General features: G+C 37.9%; 1 protein-coding gene across 4 annotated transcripts in view; it reads left to right on the top strand.

Annotated features, from left to right (window-relative positions):
- Positions 1-18,418, top strand: part of BEND6 (BEN domain containing 6) — a 51,566-nt gene that overhangs the window by 14,158 nt on the left and 18,990 nt on the right. For all 4 annotated transcript variants that reach the window (XR_009221970.1, XM_058554126.1, XM_058554125.1 and 1 more), the window contains exons 2-3: positions 6,861-7,080; positions 12,820-12,997. Coding sequence is in view for 3 of the 4 variants with exons in the window: in XM_058554126.1 (XP_058410109.1) it covers positions 6,961-7,080; positions 12,820-12,997 (298 nt within the window). In the remaining variant the exon portion in view is untranslated. The remainder of the gene's footprint in view (positions 1-6,860; positions 7,081-12,819; positions 12,998-18,418) is intronic.

Here is an 18,418-nt window from a genome sequence, read left to right as displayed (position 1 = left end):
AGGACTCTGGCATATGTCACCATCACCAAATCATACTTAACAGGTTCCTATCCATTAAATCTGGCAAAATTCAGTATTATCAAATAATAACAATTTGCTGTAGGATCTTACAGGCTATATATTGTGTCTCTCAAGTAGTGTTCTCAATTTATTAGTAACAATGTGCAGTGAAGTAAGGCCCTGGGGAGAAAGTTAAAGCAGCTGGCCTGCTCTCTAGGAAAAGAAAGGAAGACGAAAGAAAAGAAAGCAGATGATACAGTTTAAACTCCTTTTAAATATGATAACTGAGTCCTTCGGTAAGGGTTCAGCAAATTACTGCTCATCTGCCTGCCAACTGTTTTTGTACAGCCTGTAAGCTAAGAATATTTTTTACAGTTTTCAGTAGTTGAAAAAAATCAATATCAGAATAACATATCATGATATGTGAAAATTATGTAAAATTCAAGTTTCAGTGTCCATAAATAAAGTTTTATTGGAACACATCCACACTTCTGTGTTTCCATATTGCCTGTGGCTGCTTTCATGCAGAGTGGAGCAGTTGGGACAGAGACCCTCTGGGGCAGTCTCATCACTTTGCACTGCTTCTCAGTGCAGCACAAATTACAGGGATGCAGCTATAAAAACTTGACAGTGTTTTAGTGTCATGCCTATTGTCATACCATGGCATTGTATTTTATTTTTTTATTACATGGCAATCACGTCAAAACAAGAGAAAACTGGACTTAGAGCTTTTAAAGCAGAGTGGAGCGTGGATTATTTTGTTATCAAATTAGGTGGCAAAGCATTGTGTTTATTATACAGTGACACTCTAGCTGTGCTAAAAGAACACGATACAGGTCAACATCACCAAACCAAGCACTCATCACGATATTTGCAACTCACAGGACAGCAACAGTCAGAAAAATTAGAAAATTTAAAATGAAATACCTCATCACAGCAGAATTTCTCCACAAAAATAAAAAATGAAAACAAGTCTGCAACCAACATAAGTTTCTGAGTGGTTCATTTGTTAGCCAAGCAAGGAAAGCCATTTACCGATAGTGAGTTAATTAAATCCTGCTTGGTTGCAGTAGCTCAAGACATGTGCCCAGGAAAAAAATTAACTTACTTAAGACTATTAGCCTTTCAGCTAAAACAGTTGCTCAAAGAATTGAGGATATTGGGAGCAACATAATAATCAATTAAAAAACAAGGCAAATGACTGAGTTTTTCTTGGCTCTTGGTGAGTCAACAGATGTTACTGATACTGCTGAGCTCTTGTTTATTTGGGGAGTAATTGCTGAGTTTAGAGTGAATTAACCTCTATAGGTTACCTCTATAGGTCAACCTTTAGATGAATTAACCTCTATAAATAGTCTTTGTGAAACAAGTAGGTGAGAGAATATCTTCAAAGTTGAGAAAACAGTAATTCAGTACAACCTGAGGTGGAATCTACTAAGATGTGTTACAACTGATGGTGGTAAAATGCGTGTGGAGCCAAAAATGCTGTTGGACAAATTTACAGAACTTGTGAAAATATAAGGTGTTTAAAGCCTACAGTTATTCATTTTACTATTCATCAGTAGATACTTTGCAGAAAATATTTGAACCTATTATATATATTTTTAAATAGTTTATTGAAATATTATTCATATACCATGCAATTCACCCATTTGAAGTATACAATTCAATGTTTTTTTGTATATTCACAGGGTTGTGTAACCATCACCACAATCCAATTTTTAAAAAACATTTGTTTCCCCTCTAAAAGAAACCCTATACCCATTAGCAGTCATTCCTCCCCCCCACACCCAAACAACCTCTCATCCCTAAGAAACCACTAATCTGTTTTGTGTCTCTATAAATTTGACTATTCTTGACATTTCGTATAAATGGAATCACACAATGTATGGTCTTCTGTGACTAATGTCTTCTGCTTAGCGTAACATTTCAAGGCTCATTCATGCTGTAGCATGTATCAGAACTTCATTTCTTCTCATTGCTGAATAGTATTTCACTGTAGGCATATACTACAGTTTATTTATCTATTCATGAATGGATAGACATTTGGGTTTTTCCACTTTTTAGCTATTATGAATAATACTGCTATGAACATTTGTGTACAAGTTTTTGTATGGATGTATGTTTTCATTTCTCTTGGGTAGATACTTAGGAGTGGAATGTGTCATATGGTGACTCAATGTTTAACTTTTTGAGGAACTGCCAGACTGTTTTCCAAAATGCCTGCACCATTTTACAATCCCACCAGCAATGTGTAAGCGTTCCAAATTCCCCACATCTTTACCAACACTTGTTATTTTCTGTCTTTTTTTATTATAGCCATCTTAGTGGATATGAAGTGGCATCTCATCATAGTTTTTATGTACACTTCTGTAGTGAATAATGATGTTGAGCATCTTTTCATGTGCTTGTTGGCTATTTGTATGTCTTCTCTGGAGTATATCTTTTTTGTTTAAATCCTTTGCCCATTTAAAAGATTGGATTGTCTTTTTATTATTGTGTTGTAAGTGTTCTTTATATATCCTGTATACAAGTCCCTTATGAGATCTATTTTCAAATATTTTCTTCCAGTATGTGCGTTGTCTTTTTACTTTCTTGATAGTATCATTTGTGAAAATAATGTTTTTGTTGTCATATCTTTAAAATCATTGCCTAACCAAAAGTCACAAAATTTACTTGTATGTTTTCTTCTAAGAGTTTATAGTTTTAGTTCTTACATTTAGATCTATGGTCTAAATGTAAATTTTGAGTTAATTTGTGTGTAGAGTGTGAAGTAGGATTCATTCTTTTGCATATGACTATTCAGTTGTTCCAGCACCATCTGTGAAGACCTTTCTTTCCTCATTTAATTGTCATCCTTGTCAAAAATCAATTGACCATAGATATAAAGGTTTATTATTTATCTCAATTCTATTCCAATGATTTATATGTCTATCTTTATGCCACTACCACACTGTCTTGATTACTGTAGCTTTGTAGTAAGGTTTGAAATTGGGAAGGGTGAGTTTTCCAAGTTTCTTTTTCAAGATTGTTTTGGCCATTCTGAATCTCTGGCATTTCCTTATAAATTTTAAGATCACCTTGGCAATTTCTGAATATATCATGTATTATTGAACCAGTAGAGTCAATGGTGAACTTCATTCTTGTGGACTTGACCACCATCAGTTCCAGGAATATTTTCAGAAATAGAATTTGAATATTCTAACTTGCCCTGCTGTACAGCATTTTTGATAATTCAGCAGTGGTGAAGTTTCACTGCAAATGTTTGAGCTTGGAGCCAAGACTGTAATTTTTATGAATGAGAACTGCCCTCAACTGCTCTTATGGAACAGTGAATGGCTGTGAAAATTGGCTTTTGCTGCAGACTTGATGTTTCTTAGTGACTTCATTAACAAATTATGAGAAAAAATTATAAGACCAAACAAGTACTTACATGCAAAACTTTCACTGAGGTAAAGTCATTTCAATAATAACTAATGTGTGGCTCATAAGTAATATCAACCTGCTTTATACACTTCCCCTGCTGTCAAAAGTTAAAACAAGAAATGAGATGTTCATCCCTACTCAGATTTGCACTGGATATATTGTTCAAGTTCAAATTACAGTTCCAGCACTTTCTTTCAGACTTCAATGCAAATGCAAAGGAAATTTCTATATTTCAAAATACATTTAACTGTGCAGGTGAAGAGCTTCCACCTAACTTTTAATTGGAAGTAATTAATCTGCAATGTAATAGCACACTAAAAGGGGATATCAAAAGAATTTAACAGAATTCTATAAAAGTCTACTAAGAGATGAATATGCTCAATTAAAATTATAAGCTCAGGGCCGGCCCCGCGGCTTAGTGGTTACGTGCACGCGCTCCGCTGCTGGCGGCCCAGGTTCGGATCCCGGGCGCGCACCGACGCACCGCTTCTCTGGCCATGCTGAGGCCGCATCCCACATACAGCAACTAGAAGGATGTGCAACTATGACATACAACTATCTACTGGGGCTTTGGGGGAAAAAATAAATGAATAAATAAAATTAAAAAAAATTATAAGCTCACATTGGGAGGTGTGGACTCTTTTGGCGATGGTTGTACGATATTGTGAATATACTAAAAAACCACTGAACATGCACTTAAAATGGTTAAAATGGTAATTTTTATGTTATGTGATTATCTCAATTAATAAAATTATAAGGTCATGGATTAATATCAGTAAATGACAGTATCTCAGTATGAAACATTTTCAAAGATGAAATATGTAAAATCTCATTGCAGGTTAGCATTAACAATGAGCATTTGCAATTGATTTTGATGTAGGGAACACTTTTGAACCCCAATTAAACAAGATGTTATTTTGCTTTCAATTCCATTCTCGTTAGTAGACTTGTCTTACAAAAAATTGTACTCAATTATTATTAGTCTATTTTCAATTTTATGAATAAAAATTTTGTGAAAGTTTATTTTCTCTCTAGCTACCTATATATATACCTATATATATACCTATATATATACATATATATATATATATATTTCTATACACCTATATATATTATACGTACCTACATAATATCCTCAATTTTGCCTCTTGGCTTACAAAGCCTAAAATATTTACTATCTGACCCTTTACAGAAAATGTTTGTCAACCTTGCTCTGGGTAAGTAGACTAATGATATTTGCTAGGAGTGGAGTTTTTAATCTGTGGAGTGCTCTTAATTGTATATCCCTGATTTAGGATTGCTTTTGACACACATACCGAGAATCTATGGATTTATAACTCCTTAGAGAAGGTCATGCATGCTATACAACTCTGAGGTATAAAATGGAGATGTCATAACTTAAACACCCCTCACTATGTGAGGTGACCCTCAAACTTCATTTAGAGACCTCAGCTATTATCCTAGACTGTGGAGTACCTATATGATGTGAGAAGTGTCAACTTAAAAAGCAAATTTGCTTGGTATTTTATCCTCAAAACGAGTTTATTCGGGACTAGCCAAAAGATTTCCAATTTGGGATGTCCATGCTATAGCAAACCACAGGCAAATCTAGAAAACAAAGGAGGGGAGCTGCTTTTATAGAGAAAGGGGGGAAATAAGGAGGGCTGTTCTAGATGAAAGTCCATTGAGGGAAAGTAACAGTTCAGGAAAGTAACAGTTGGCTTCTCATTGGCTGGACTGTTGCCAGTTGGGGAGAGAAGTCTTCCTTCAGTAGTAAAGTAGTTTTACTCCCTGTGGAAGACGCAAACATCCGGCCTCTTCCTGTTTGGCGTCATGGACGTCCTGTGATAGAGCATGAGAGCTCCCCCTACAGGCCTTCCCCATTCCAATTTAGTTAAGGTTTCTTTTATTAATTTCCACAGAAGGAAGAACCCACAAAGCCAGCAGGATGTCCTAGACCTCTCCCTACTCTGCCCGTGCCTCTTGATTGCTTGTAGCTTTGAAATTATTACTAAAGCTTGATACTAGATAAGATCTCTGATGTTTATGAGTCAGATATGGCAGACCAGTCCCAGGCGTTAGCTCAAGTACTATTCATGTATTTGAAAACCTAAAGTAAGTTTTTGAAGAGTCACATGAGCAATATTGGCAAGACCATCCCAAATATTATTTTATGCTTGGAGTAGAGAATAATGAGTTTCTCTTAAAACAGGTAAAAGAACTATATTTTCTAAAGGAATTACTTAGTCTAATTTGCAAAGGAACATACGTTACCTTCTGCTCAACAGTCCACATATTTCTTGAAGTCCCTTTAAGCTCATTCCTTTCTATAGTTAAAGTTTTATTATATATAATTAAATATCTTTTTATGAAAGCAAACCAATATATGCAAGTAATACAGATGCTAAGACCAAATCAGCTGCATCATGTGTATATAGCAAAAGTTAAATTTGATCATTTCAACCCTATTCTACCCAAGAACTATCATCTGCTTTATCAGATTTTGAAAAATGATTATCCCTGGGGGCCGGCCTCGTGGCTTAGCGGTTAAGCGCACATGCTCTGCTACTGGCTGCCCGGGTTCAGATCCCAGGCACACACCAACGCACCGCTTGTCTGGCCATGCTGAGGCTCCATCCCACATATAGCAACTAGAAGGATGTGCAACTATGACATACAACTATCTACGGGGGCTTCGGAGAGAAAAGGGGGAAAAAAACAGGAGGAGGATTGGCAATAGATGTTAGCTCAGGGCCAGTCTTCCTCAGCAAAAAGAGGAGGATTGGCTTGGATGTTAGCTCAGGGCTGATCTTCCTCACAAAAAAAGAAAAAGAAAAGAAAAAGAAAAATGATTATCCCTTAAAATTTTTATGAAATGTATTATTGCATTTTAGATATTTTTTCCCATTCTTTATGGTACAATTCCTAAGTTTACACTAAGGAAAATCTTCCATCTCAAAACTTTAGAGTTTTCAGAAAAAACAAAACAAACTTTTAAGCAATTCTTATTGATCTCCCTTGGAATATTTTGTTCCTGATGAGATCTATCATTATTAATGTCTTTTTCCTAAAGATATATAATTTCAGTCCTCTAAAATACTGTTTGCATAAATTTATAATGTTTCTACTTTGTTTTTTAGACTCCTCATAACTGATTGACAAGAAAAAAATTGTGAAGATGGAAACATTTTACACTATTTGATTTTATAAGTGACAATTCACTGCATATCACACCATGGAAACGACATCCTTGTGATGATGATGAAATTGAAAGACTTTTTGAATCAAATGAAAATGTGTACTAAGTTGGTCAGTGGCAGAAAGAATGATAGGAAGGTTTAGTGAAAGTAGTTTACTTGAATGGCTAGTGCCCTTATGAAACATACAGTTGTAAATATATTATGTATCCCTTTTTTTTGTTTTTGTTTTATAAGGAAAAACATTAACTTTTGAGCTACATCAAGAATAGCATCATCTACATGGGCATTCCCTCCTCCTACAATTTCAGAAAACCTTTGGTAACTAATTGAGAAAATGCAGAAGATCTTGCAAACAGATGAAATTACCGATACCCAAGCTCTCAGAACAGGGAAGAGGAAAAGGACGGAGACAATGGACTCAGAGAATGCAAATAGTGACATGGATAAAGGACAGGTGGGTGTTCTGTTACCTTGATATAATTTTATGATCTAGCTCCACCATAATTCCATAATTCCTTTCATAATTTATTAGTGCTTTCCCTTCTTCTATTAATTTACTTTTCCCTTTAATTCTTTATTCAACTGAGAGAATAAAATTTCATATTCTCTTTTTAATGTTGAACAAGTTGAGTTAGAAACATACTCAAAAGACATTTCACCTGCTTCTATTTAAGTATGGCCAATTATGCCATTGTTCAAACTTTCCTTGATAGTCTGGGAAATTAAAGACCAGCAAACTGTCATAAAATATTTTTTCCTCTCAACAAGCACTGGAGACATTGGAATACCTCTTCTTTAAGATTTTCTTTTGCTTTTCTTTTTTGACTCCAGTTTGTGGGCTATCTTCATCACTGGTTTGGTCAGGGCCTCTCTCCTATTTTTATTTATTCATTTATTCCTTTTTGATCTGAATTCCCCACTCCCATTCTCCTCCTGCACTTTGGACAACCTATCAATGTGTTTATTCTGTATCTTTTTATTTGTGTGTCTTTGTAATATATGTAGTGTTTTATGGGCATGTCTTCTTAGTTAATTTTTTAAATACATACTATGCATTCTCATGGTTTAAAATATTTTTTAATCTTCTGGGGACAGTGTCTAGAGGTATTCAGAATGGTCCAGGATTTGGCATATTGTCACAGGCTAGCCTACAATACGGCTTCTAACAAAATAGGCTATTCTGAACCCCTGGTAATAGAATTATTTTATACCATTATACCAAGAAAGTTGGGAAAGCACCAAAATCTGCATGTGGAGTGTGCCCAGGCCGACTTTAAGGAATTCGTGCTGTGAGACCTAAAGTTCTTATGAGGTTGTCTAAAACAAAAAAAACACATCAGCAGTGCCCACGGTGGTTCCATGGGTGCTAAACGTGTCTGTGACAGGATCAAGTGTGCTTTGCTTATTGAGGAGCAGAATATCGTTGTGAAAGTGTTGAAGGCACAAGCACTGAATCAGAAAGGTAAATTTAAAAATGAGGCTTTCTTGAGTAATAAAAAAAATCAAGTCTACTATAGATATATATATTTTATAAGGTAAACAGTGAAAAGTCTCCTTCTCATCCCTGTCTTGCATCCACCCTGTTCCCACCTCCCACCCACCTACTACAGGTCACCATATTTATTGCTTTCTTATTTATCCTGCCAGTGCTTCTTTGTTAAAATAAAGCAAATATGAATGTAGATATTCTTATCCCCTCTTTTGACAAAAAGTAACTTTTCAGATATGTTCCTTTGTATTTTGCTTTTTTCTTGATGTATTTTGAAGATCTTTCCACTAGTATATAGAGAATTTTCTCTTTTGCAGCTCCATATTATTCCACTGTGTGTATATACTGTTCTTTATTTAACCAGTCTCCTATGATAGATATGGCTTGTTTCCAATCCTCTTCTTCTTCTTTTTTTTTTTTTTTTTTTGTGTGTGTGTGAAGAGGACCAGCCCTGTGCTATCTGCCAATCCTCCTCTTTTTTGCTGAGGAAGACTGGCCCTGGGCTAACATCCGTGCCCATCTTCCTCCACTTTATATGGGATGCCGCCACAGCATGGCTTGACAAGTGGTGCGTCGGTGTGCGCCCAGGATCCGAACCGGCGAACCCCGGGCCGCCACAGCGGAGCACACACGCTTAACAGCTTGCACCACCGGCCGGCCCCCAATCTTCTTCTTTTTACAGATCACACTGCACTGTACAACTTTATGGAGACATCATTTAGTAGTATGTTGGTATCATAATATACACCTCAATCTGTTTCTGATTTTTCTGTCAGCACTGTTTTGACATCTATCTATATTGCTATTATACATCTGATCCATTGTGTCTAACTACTGCATAGCACCATATTTTATTATCCTCTCCTCCAGTGATGAACACCAGCATCTTGCTACTACAAATCATGACAAAATAAATATTCTCATGCATGTCCTTTTAAGACACAGTGTGAGAATTTCCCTGGAATAAACACATAGGAGGGTAATTTATGGCTTATAAGTTATATGTTTATTTCTAGTTCATTTGACTAAATACTATAAGATTGCTTTCCAGAATGTCCACATCAGTCTACCTGCCCAGCAGCAGTGCAGGAATGGTTCCTATATTTGTACTTCCCTACCAATGCTTAGCATTTATATCCGTATTTCATATTTTCAGCAATTGATGGGAGAAAATGATATCTTGCTTCAATTTGCTGGTGCAGGTTTGGGGGGCCCAGTGATTCCTAGAGGGGTAAAATAGTCACGTGCTCTTGCAGGCCAGTATTGATTTCTTTAGCAATTTGTTTTCCTCAAAAACGTAATAGCTTTCCAAATTGTTTATTTCTCTTTGGTTCCATTGCAAGTAACTACAGCCAGCGATCTTATTTGGTCATAAAGAAGCCTGACAACTTCTCTTTTATTGTGGCATCTGTGCTCAGCCTCTTTTCTCTCCAACTTATGGCAGTTACTTAGTGGCCGTATGAAACAAAAAGCTTGAAGGCAACACACTGAATCTGACGCTTACTACTGGGACCCATCTCAACATCCAGCAGAGAACACTTAAAGAGAAGCTCTTGAGAAAGCCTTGAGGTCACAGTCTTACCTCCTGCTATTTAGATGTAGAAGTACATAATTGGCTTTTTCAAACCTTGAAGATTTAACATTGCTGGACTCTCAGTCAACTTAGATTGCAGGCTGCATTCTAAATGCAGATGGAAAGAGAAAACCTCCCATCTCTGCAAACTGGCTAGCACCGACAAGCAGTTGCTGATACACACCAACATTCTTTCTTTTTCCAGGCTCAGTAAGCACATGGTCTGCCTTCCATCTGACAGTTTTACCAAATGTGTCACCAAGAGCTAACAGGAGTCAGTCAGTGGCTTTCCAGCATGTCGTACCTGTGGTCTTTCTGCCCACAACCTGTCCTCTAAGTAACTCAAACAAATGTCAAGTTTGGGAGATCCTGCTTCTGGGTGCCAAAATCTGCATTAGTTATCATGTATGTTGCAAAAGCTGTAACTAAGACCCAGTATAACAGTGGATTAGATAAGATGGAAGTTTATTTCCCTTTCACATAATAGCAAGAGCAGTCCAGGGTTGCAATGGCAGCCCGTCAAAGTTGAGGATCTCTCTTATCTTGTTGATCTACCTTCCTCAACATACAGCCTCTATCTCTGGGTCTAAGGTGACTAATCCAGCTCCCCCCATCGGGCCTTCTTCTCTGCCAACAGAAAAAGAAGAATACGGGCAGGAGAAGGCATGCTCATTCCTTTTAAGATCATGATCCAGTAGTGGTACACATGGCTTGTACTCATATTTTATTGGCAGAAACTTAGTCACATAGCCACACTGAGCTGCAAGGGAGTCTGGGAAATGTAATCTTTAGCTGACAGCTACCTGCCCAGCTAAAAATCTATTGCTGCAGAAGAATGGGAGAACAAATACCTGCAGATAGCCAGCAGTCACTGCACTGTCCATTTTTCTATTGGGTTCTTATCTTTTCTGTTGGGTGTCTTAGTCTATTCTGGGGGGTTTTCTATTCTATTCTTATTGATTTGCACAAATACCTTATCTATTTTAGAAATTAGTCTTGTGGTTTTAGATTTTGCAAATATCTTCTCCCAATCTGGTATTTGTCTGTTAACTTTATGTCTTCCATTGATGCTTACAAATGGATTAGCTTTTGCTTGATTTCATTTATTTCTTGTAGAACTTGTTAAAAATGGCAAGAACTAGACCATTCATTCTAATTTCTTCCCAATTACTCTCCATAGAACTATGATCTCAATAGGCATTCTTCAGTTTTTTTTTAAAAAATCCTTCATTTCTATTTAATCAAATCCATCATTTTTTTCTTTAGAGTTTATATATTTAATGTGAATACTTTAGTTACTTGCCTACATATGATAATAATTTTCATTACCATTATGTATATTATATATTTCACATATACACATAAATATAATAATGAAATGTACACACTGATACATATATTTTTATGTTTATAAAATAAGGAGTGAGTTTGAATATATACATTACAAATCATATAAAAATGTAATTGTATTTTCTATAACAGATCTCATCTGGCTTTCAATTCTCCATCCCTGCTTGATAAGAAAAAAAAAAAAGCTTAACCTTGTCCATTCACAGTGAACTACAGTTAGAGTGTCCTAGTTTTTAAAAGTCCCTTTGAGCTATCAGTGTAATTTCAGTCACTTCAGGATTTAAGCCTCAGTGGATGCTTGATTCTTACCCTCCCCCACTTTCATTTTTTTCCTGGCAAGTGCTCCAGGTTTTCAGGAGTCTTACATAGCCTTCCAGCCTCTGGGGAGGGATAGCTGGTCTTCTGCTGAGGTTCTGACTTTCCTGCCTGGTTCCTAGGTGTCCAGTAGTGTCACTGTTGAGGTACTGCCCATCCTTCCAGGTCCTTTGGGAGTTCTGTGGGCACCAGCTGCTAGAGTTTGCCACCCTACACCCACTACCATCTTCTATACAGTTCTGGCACCCCGTGGCCTCTCTGTCTACATACTAAACTATTTCTGTTTCCCCCGTTCCCTCAGCACTTACCTATTTCCTGACCAGGACACAGGGACCACTTGGATTCTCTAACTGCTTTGCATGAGCTCTGGGGGGTCTTGATGCTGTTTCCAGTCCATTTGTCTAGACAACAATTTTGGCCATTTCTGAGCTATAGCCCAGAGAGGCACCATGTTGCCCTGATGTTATGCTGGACGTGGGGCCTCGTTAGGGAGTTTATAATGCACTGAGAAACAAGGAGCCAGCCCTGCTGCTCTGGGATTGCCCTTCATTTCTCTGGATGTTTCTATCATGTACCCCTAACCCTGTAGTCCGTCTCCCTTCCTCCCAAAGGGCTGGGGCAGGAAGAACAAAGACACTTAAGGCTTATTTCCTGCCATTCCATTTCCTCATTCCCCAGGCTCCTCCTCCTGGCACCAGAATGTCTTTTCCCTCCTGTGCAGCAGGATCTGTCTTTATGTCTTCTCTTTATCTCTTCTACTCTAAGGTTTATTTTTAAAAACTTTATACTTCAGCGTTCTAGGTTTAGATCTTTATAAATTCCTTTCTATGCTCTAATTATCCAGATTTGGATTTATATATACATATAAAGTCCAGCTTGTTAATTTGAGAAAATTCTTTTCTGTCTCAACACAGCCTGGATTTTACATCTCAAATGCATACATTTTCAGACTATTGTCTTGTCATTGACCTTAAAAACTATTTTTTAAAACTAAAAGGTAAACATGAATGCTTTGTTCTAGGTTAATCTTCTCTCTACTTTCTCTCGTGCAATAAACCCTAAAATTGGCCTCATGGCTTAGTCTCAACAGAGAGGCTGTGAATGAGGAGTCAGGGGAGAAATGGAAAGTGGGGATGATTTACAAAGATTTGAATGGTGGATTGGTTGATTCTACTCTCTTATACTATTTTCCTTTGTATTTTTCACTGTAGCTAGGAGAAAGTCAGAATCCTGATTTCCGCTTCGCGAGAGACACTGATGTCTCCCTTATTCTGAGTTCCCCTGGATAGCGGAAGACAAAGCTGGGGCTAGATCACTAGTTGGGCCCGGCTCCTCTCCTGGAGCAGGAAGTGCCTAGGAGAGCAGGAATTTGTGGGTCTGATTCAGTCCCTTCAGCATACAGAACATGGGGTAAACCATTAAAGTCGCTTTGAAGCTTCTTTTGTTGTGCCTGCCTTGTATTTTAGAGAGACCCATTTTCGGGAAATGCCTTTCTGCCCGGTGAGAGCTCCAGTGAGGATGAAGAGCCTTTAACAGAATTGTCAAAGGAGGAATTGTGCACGAAAATAAAAAGCCTGAAACAAAAACTAACAAACACCAGGAAAGAAAACAGCCGACTTCGACAGTCTTTGGTCATGCTTCAAGGTAAACTTTGAGAGAACTGACATTTTTAGATGAAAGGGAAAATGCATGATGAGTGAAAAATATTGCAAATCAGCTGTCAAAAATGAAAAAGGAAATCAGCACCTTAGAGAAAAAATAAAAAATCACATTTTAAGAAAGTCTATGATTACATAATTTAATACAGAAGCACTCTGTTGAAGCCTCTAGTTTATTGCTTAGAAAATTTTAGATTCTTCCTACAAAATACCAAATGTTGTATTCACTTAATAATGTTCAATGGATATTTACTGAGCATTTAATATAGGTCACTCCCTGTGCTAGGCTCTAGAGAGAAAAGATTAGTGAAACAAAACAAAGACATTAAGGTGTTCATGATGTGCTTATCTCATTCCCCGCTGCTAGGGAAAGCACTGGAAAATGGGACCTGTTGTGATCCAGTATAGAACCACCAGAATTAAAGATTGCATATATTAAATTTTAGTTTTGGGGTTGAGAGGAGTAGTGGTTTGGGAAAATAATCACATTCCACTGAAGACTTACAAAGGAGAAAGATCAGCCTAAGCAAATTAAAAACCACTTGGCATAATGCCTTTTTGTAGGATCCTATATTATGTTTAAGTGTTTATTTTTCAAAAGTTATGTTTTCCATTTGTAGTTAAGCACATGCACTATTTCATACAGCTGAATACTTGGCAATTATTTCCTGCGTTGTGAAGCATTCTGTTGTAAGACAGTAAATACGCAGAACATTTTGACAATAAATCTCTCTGGCTGCTGTGTACGGCATGAATACAAGTGGCACAAGAAAGAAAGCTGGGAAGAACTACTTTTGAAAGGTACTGCGGTCATCCAGACTAATGTGATGGCAGCCTAGCCTAGGGCTATGGCCATGGAAAGAAAGGACAGTTCCACAATATTGTTGGAAGCAGAAATGATAGGAGACAGATAGAACATGGTGAGAGACAGATTGACAGAGAAATGACTGACATGCTTTCCTAAGAATATTTATTCAAGTGAAGGCTTCATAGTTTTAAGTAGCAACAGCCACATGTGAATGGAAATAAGATGTTTATTCCATCAACAATCCATTTTCTCTTTATTTTTTCTACTTTTTTTTTTTTTTGGTGAGGAAGATTTGCCCTGAGCTAGCATCCATTGCCAATCTTCCTCTCTTTTTGCTTGAGGAAGACTAGCACTGAGCTAACATCTGTGCCAATATCCTCTACTTTATGTGTGGGTCGCTGCCTCACCCATGGCTGATGGGTGATGTAGGTCCGTGCCCAGGATCTGAACCCACGAACCCGGGCCACTGAAGCAGAGTGTGCCAAACTCTTAACCACTACACCCCGGGGCTGGCCCCATATTTTTTCCACTTTCAATATTGCATTTTTATAATTGATGGTTTTTCCTGGTGAGGTTTTTGTGATTTTCAAAGAACAGATAATTCTCATTTTTATATAATCTGTTCCAGAACTTAGAGTAAGACAAAAAGCTAGTTTATAAAGTTAGCATTAATTGCCTGTTAAAGTATTGATTTTGAAGTTACAGACCTTGGTTTGAATCCCAATTCTGCTTACTAGCTATATACCTTTGGCCATGTCACTTTACTGTGCCCTCAGCCCCAGCCTCAATTTCCTCATCTATAAAATGGGACAATCTATCATGTCCTTGTTGCTATGGGGATTAAATGAGATCATTGGAAGAAATGCTTTACCCAGCGTCTGGTACATGACCAGTGCTCAGTAATGGTAGTTATTATTATTGTCTCTGTTTCATTGACACCTGAAAAAGAAAATTATTAGACCAATTTTTGTTATAAATTTAGATGAGGAAATCCTAAATGAAAGAGTAGAAAATTAGTTTCAATAGTATATGAAAAGAATCACTTACTATGACCAGTTTCTTCTCTCTCCCACACTGCTGGATTGCCATTTCATTTTCTCCTCTCTCTGCCAACTTCCCACACCTCCTCCCATAACCTTACCTCAGTTGATGACTTTGCTTCCTACTTCACTGAGAAATTGGAGAATGAGAAGAGACTGTCATCTCCGTGCACCTGTGCTGTATGCCCCTCTCCTGTCACTCATGACCGGAGAATGACCTATCCTCTTGTCTAGCCCAAAGGCAGTAAATATCTCCAGCTCTGCATCAGATCCCATCCTCTTTCGCCTAATCAAGGACTTAGCTCCAGAGATTCTGCCCCCCCACCCCCGCAAGATCAATTTTCCTTCTCTAATGCATTATTCCCATTAGCATCAGACATACTATTATTTCTCCCACTTAAAAAAAAAAAAAAAACTCTTTCAGGCCATTTGCTTTTCTGCCCTCCACCCTATTTCTCTCCTTCCCTTTACAGGAAAACTCCTTAAATGACTTGACTGTACACACTGTGTTCCATTGTTCCCCTTTTATTCTCTCTCGGTCCTACTTCAGTTAGGCCCTTATTATCCCATTGTAACTTCTCTTCTCATGACCACCTCTGTATATTAGTTTGCTAGGGCTGCAGTGACAAAGTACCACAGATTGGGTGGTGTAAACAACAGAAATTTATTATCTCTCAGTTCTGGAGGCTAGAATTCCAAAATCAAGGTGTCAGCAGGGCCATGCTCCCTCTGAAGGCGCTAGGGAAGGCCTCTCTCTTAGCTTCTGATTGTTCCTCGACTTGAGGCAGCTAAACGCCAATCTGCACGTGGCATTCTCCCTGTGTGCTTGTCTCTCTCTGTCCAAACTTCCTCCTTTTTTTTTTTTTTTTTTTTAAGAGGGAGGGAAAGCATTTATTTGGAATTAAAGAATTGCAGTTCAAGGAGCACAGATTTAGGTAGAAACCCAAACAGCATCCCGCTCAGGAGTAAAAGTCAGGAGCTTTTAAAGGCCAAGAAGGGAGGTCGTATTACAAAGAATTTTAATTGGAGTTGGAGGCAGAGAGCTAGTTTTGGCTAAACATTGATTGACTATTGCAAACTTCCTCGTTTTTATAAGGACACCAGTCATGTTGGATTAGAATCCACCCTAAAGATCTCATTTTAACTTGATTACATCTGTAAAGACCCTATTTCCAAATAAGGAAATTCTGAGGTACAGGGGGTTAGGACTCCAACATATCTTTTTGGAGGGACACAATTCAACTCAGAGCATTCCATATTGCTAACCCCAAAGGTCATTTCTCAATGGTCATCTTAAATGCCCTGTTACCAACATTTGACACATCTGGCTATCTCTCCTTCTTTGAAAAGTTTCTCCATTTGGCCTCTAGGGCACCGCATTCACTGGTTTTCCTCCTACACTGCTGATCTTTCCATCTCAGTCTATTTGGCTGATTCATTTCATCATCTTAACCTCTAAATATTTGGTGATGCCCCAGGCTCAGTCCTTGGACTTCTTTCCTTTCTATCTGCATTCACTCCAGAGGTGATTACACCTAATTATATGGTGTTAAATCCATCAATAAGCTATGACTCTCAGATTTATATCTTCAGCCTGGACTTCTCCCTTTAACTCCAGACTTGTTGTCCAACTGTGTACCTGACGTGGCTGATAGGCATCTCAGACTAACATGTCCCAAACCACATTCCTGACCTCTCTCTCAACCTTTTCTCTCTTCTTCATCTTGGTTAACGCTAACTTCATTGTTCCAGTTTCTCAAACCAAAAACCATGATGTTATCTTATATTTCTATATTTCTTTTACACCCTCACTCGGTCCATTGGCAAATCCTACTGGCTTTACCTTCAAAGTATTTCTGGAATACAGTCCTTTTTACCACCCCCACTACTGCCACTCTGGTCTGAGCCACCATTATCTCTCACCTAGATTATTATGGCAGCTTCCTAACTGGTGTCACTACTTCCGCTCTTGCTCCTCTGCAGTCTATTCTCAACACAGCAACAAGAATGAGACTGTTAAACATAAGTCAGTTCATGTTCCTCTTCTCTTCAAAACCCTTCAGTGCATCTCCACTTCACTCAGGGTAAAACTGAAGCCATTTTTATGATCTTTGAGTCCTTACATGATCTGGCCACTTCCCCTCCACTTACCTCTCTGGCCGTATTTTCTATATGTTCTACTACTCTCTCCCTCCTTCTCTGTGACCCAGCCACACTCGACCACTTGCTTTCCCTCTGAAGACATCAGGCATGATCTTACTTCAGTGTCTTTGCACTGGCCATTCCCTCAGCCTGGAATGTTCTTCCCCCAGATAACTACTTGGTTTGCACCCTCACTTACTTCAAGTCCTTGCTCTACATTCCTCTTTTCCCTGACCTCCTCCCTCCATCTAAAATTTCAACCTCTCTCCGCCATAGTGTTTTTTATCCTCTCCCCTGCTTCGTTTCCTCTTGGCACTTACAACTCTTTACAATCTATTATGTATTTAATATTGTCTGCCCCTTCCATACACACACACTAGAATGTACCCCTAGAAACCAAGTAGTGAGGTTGGCTATTGACTGGACTTCAGGCAACAGGAAAAGTCAGGAACTGCCAACTGCAGCTACAGTATTCCTGCATGCACTTATTCACTCAGTAAATATTTATAAAATCCTACCTATATGTCAGGCACTGTTCTAAGTACCTAGAAAAATCCAGTAAACAAAGCAGACATACATCCTTGCTCTCATGGAGCATCCATTCTAGTGGGGCAAGACAGTCAAAAACCATGAAAAATAATAATTAAGCAAATTATCTAATGTGTTAGCCGATGATAGTGCTAGGGAAAAAACAGGGGATTTGAGGGAGAGAAAGTGTTTTACAGTTTTAAATAGCATGGGCATAGTACGTCTCCCTGTGAAGCTACAGTTGGGAACTAGGAAGATACCAGAAAGTTGAAATTTCATGTATAATCCAAATAAGAAAAAAGTATGAGAGAAGAGTACAGAGTGGTTATTTATCTTTTGCTCAGTAATGTTCCTATAATTCTTTGAACTAAGAATCAGGGCTGTTTCTCTGTTTATAAAGCCTACTAACTAAGAAAAATGGCAGAATATATATGCCACTCTAGACATTCAGAATGGCAAAGGGGTGTGTGCTATATGTGTATGTGTTAAGCATTTGAAACATATCTTGTGGGCCACAACTGACCAGCACAATAAGATGTGAAAGGAAAAAGGTTATATATCTACTGTATAGAAGGGTATTAAATTGTAATTATTTATAGAGAATGAAAGTGTACCTAAGAAACACAAAGGATCCATTGAAAACTCAGCTATAGTGACTAATGAGATTTCAGTAAAGAATCAAAAATCAATTAAGTTTTGCCCAGGTTCACTTAAATATGGCAGAAAGCTTAAGTTAAATATGTGTGAATCTCCCTCCTTTCTTGAAACCCTACAAAAAATAAACTTAAAATATGTAAAAGCACAAGGACCAAGAAAACTCAAGACCACAGGGAAAAGGCCAATAAAATTTTAGAAGCTGAAAAGCAGATGGATGAGTGGTGACTGATTA

This window comes from Diceros bicornis, chromosome 14 (assembly GCF_020826845.1).
Source record: "Diceros bicornis minor isolate mBicDic1 chromosome 14, mDicBic1.mat.cur, whole genome shotgun sequence".
Lineage (NCBI taxonomy): Eukaryota > Metazoa > Chordata > Mammalia > Perissodactyla > Rhinocerotidae > Diceros > Diceros bicornis.
This window is presented reverse-complemented; position numbering and strand designations above follow the sequence as displayed.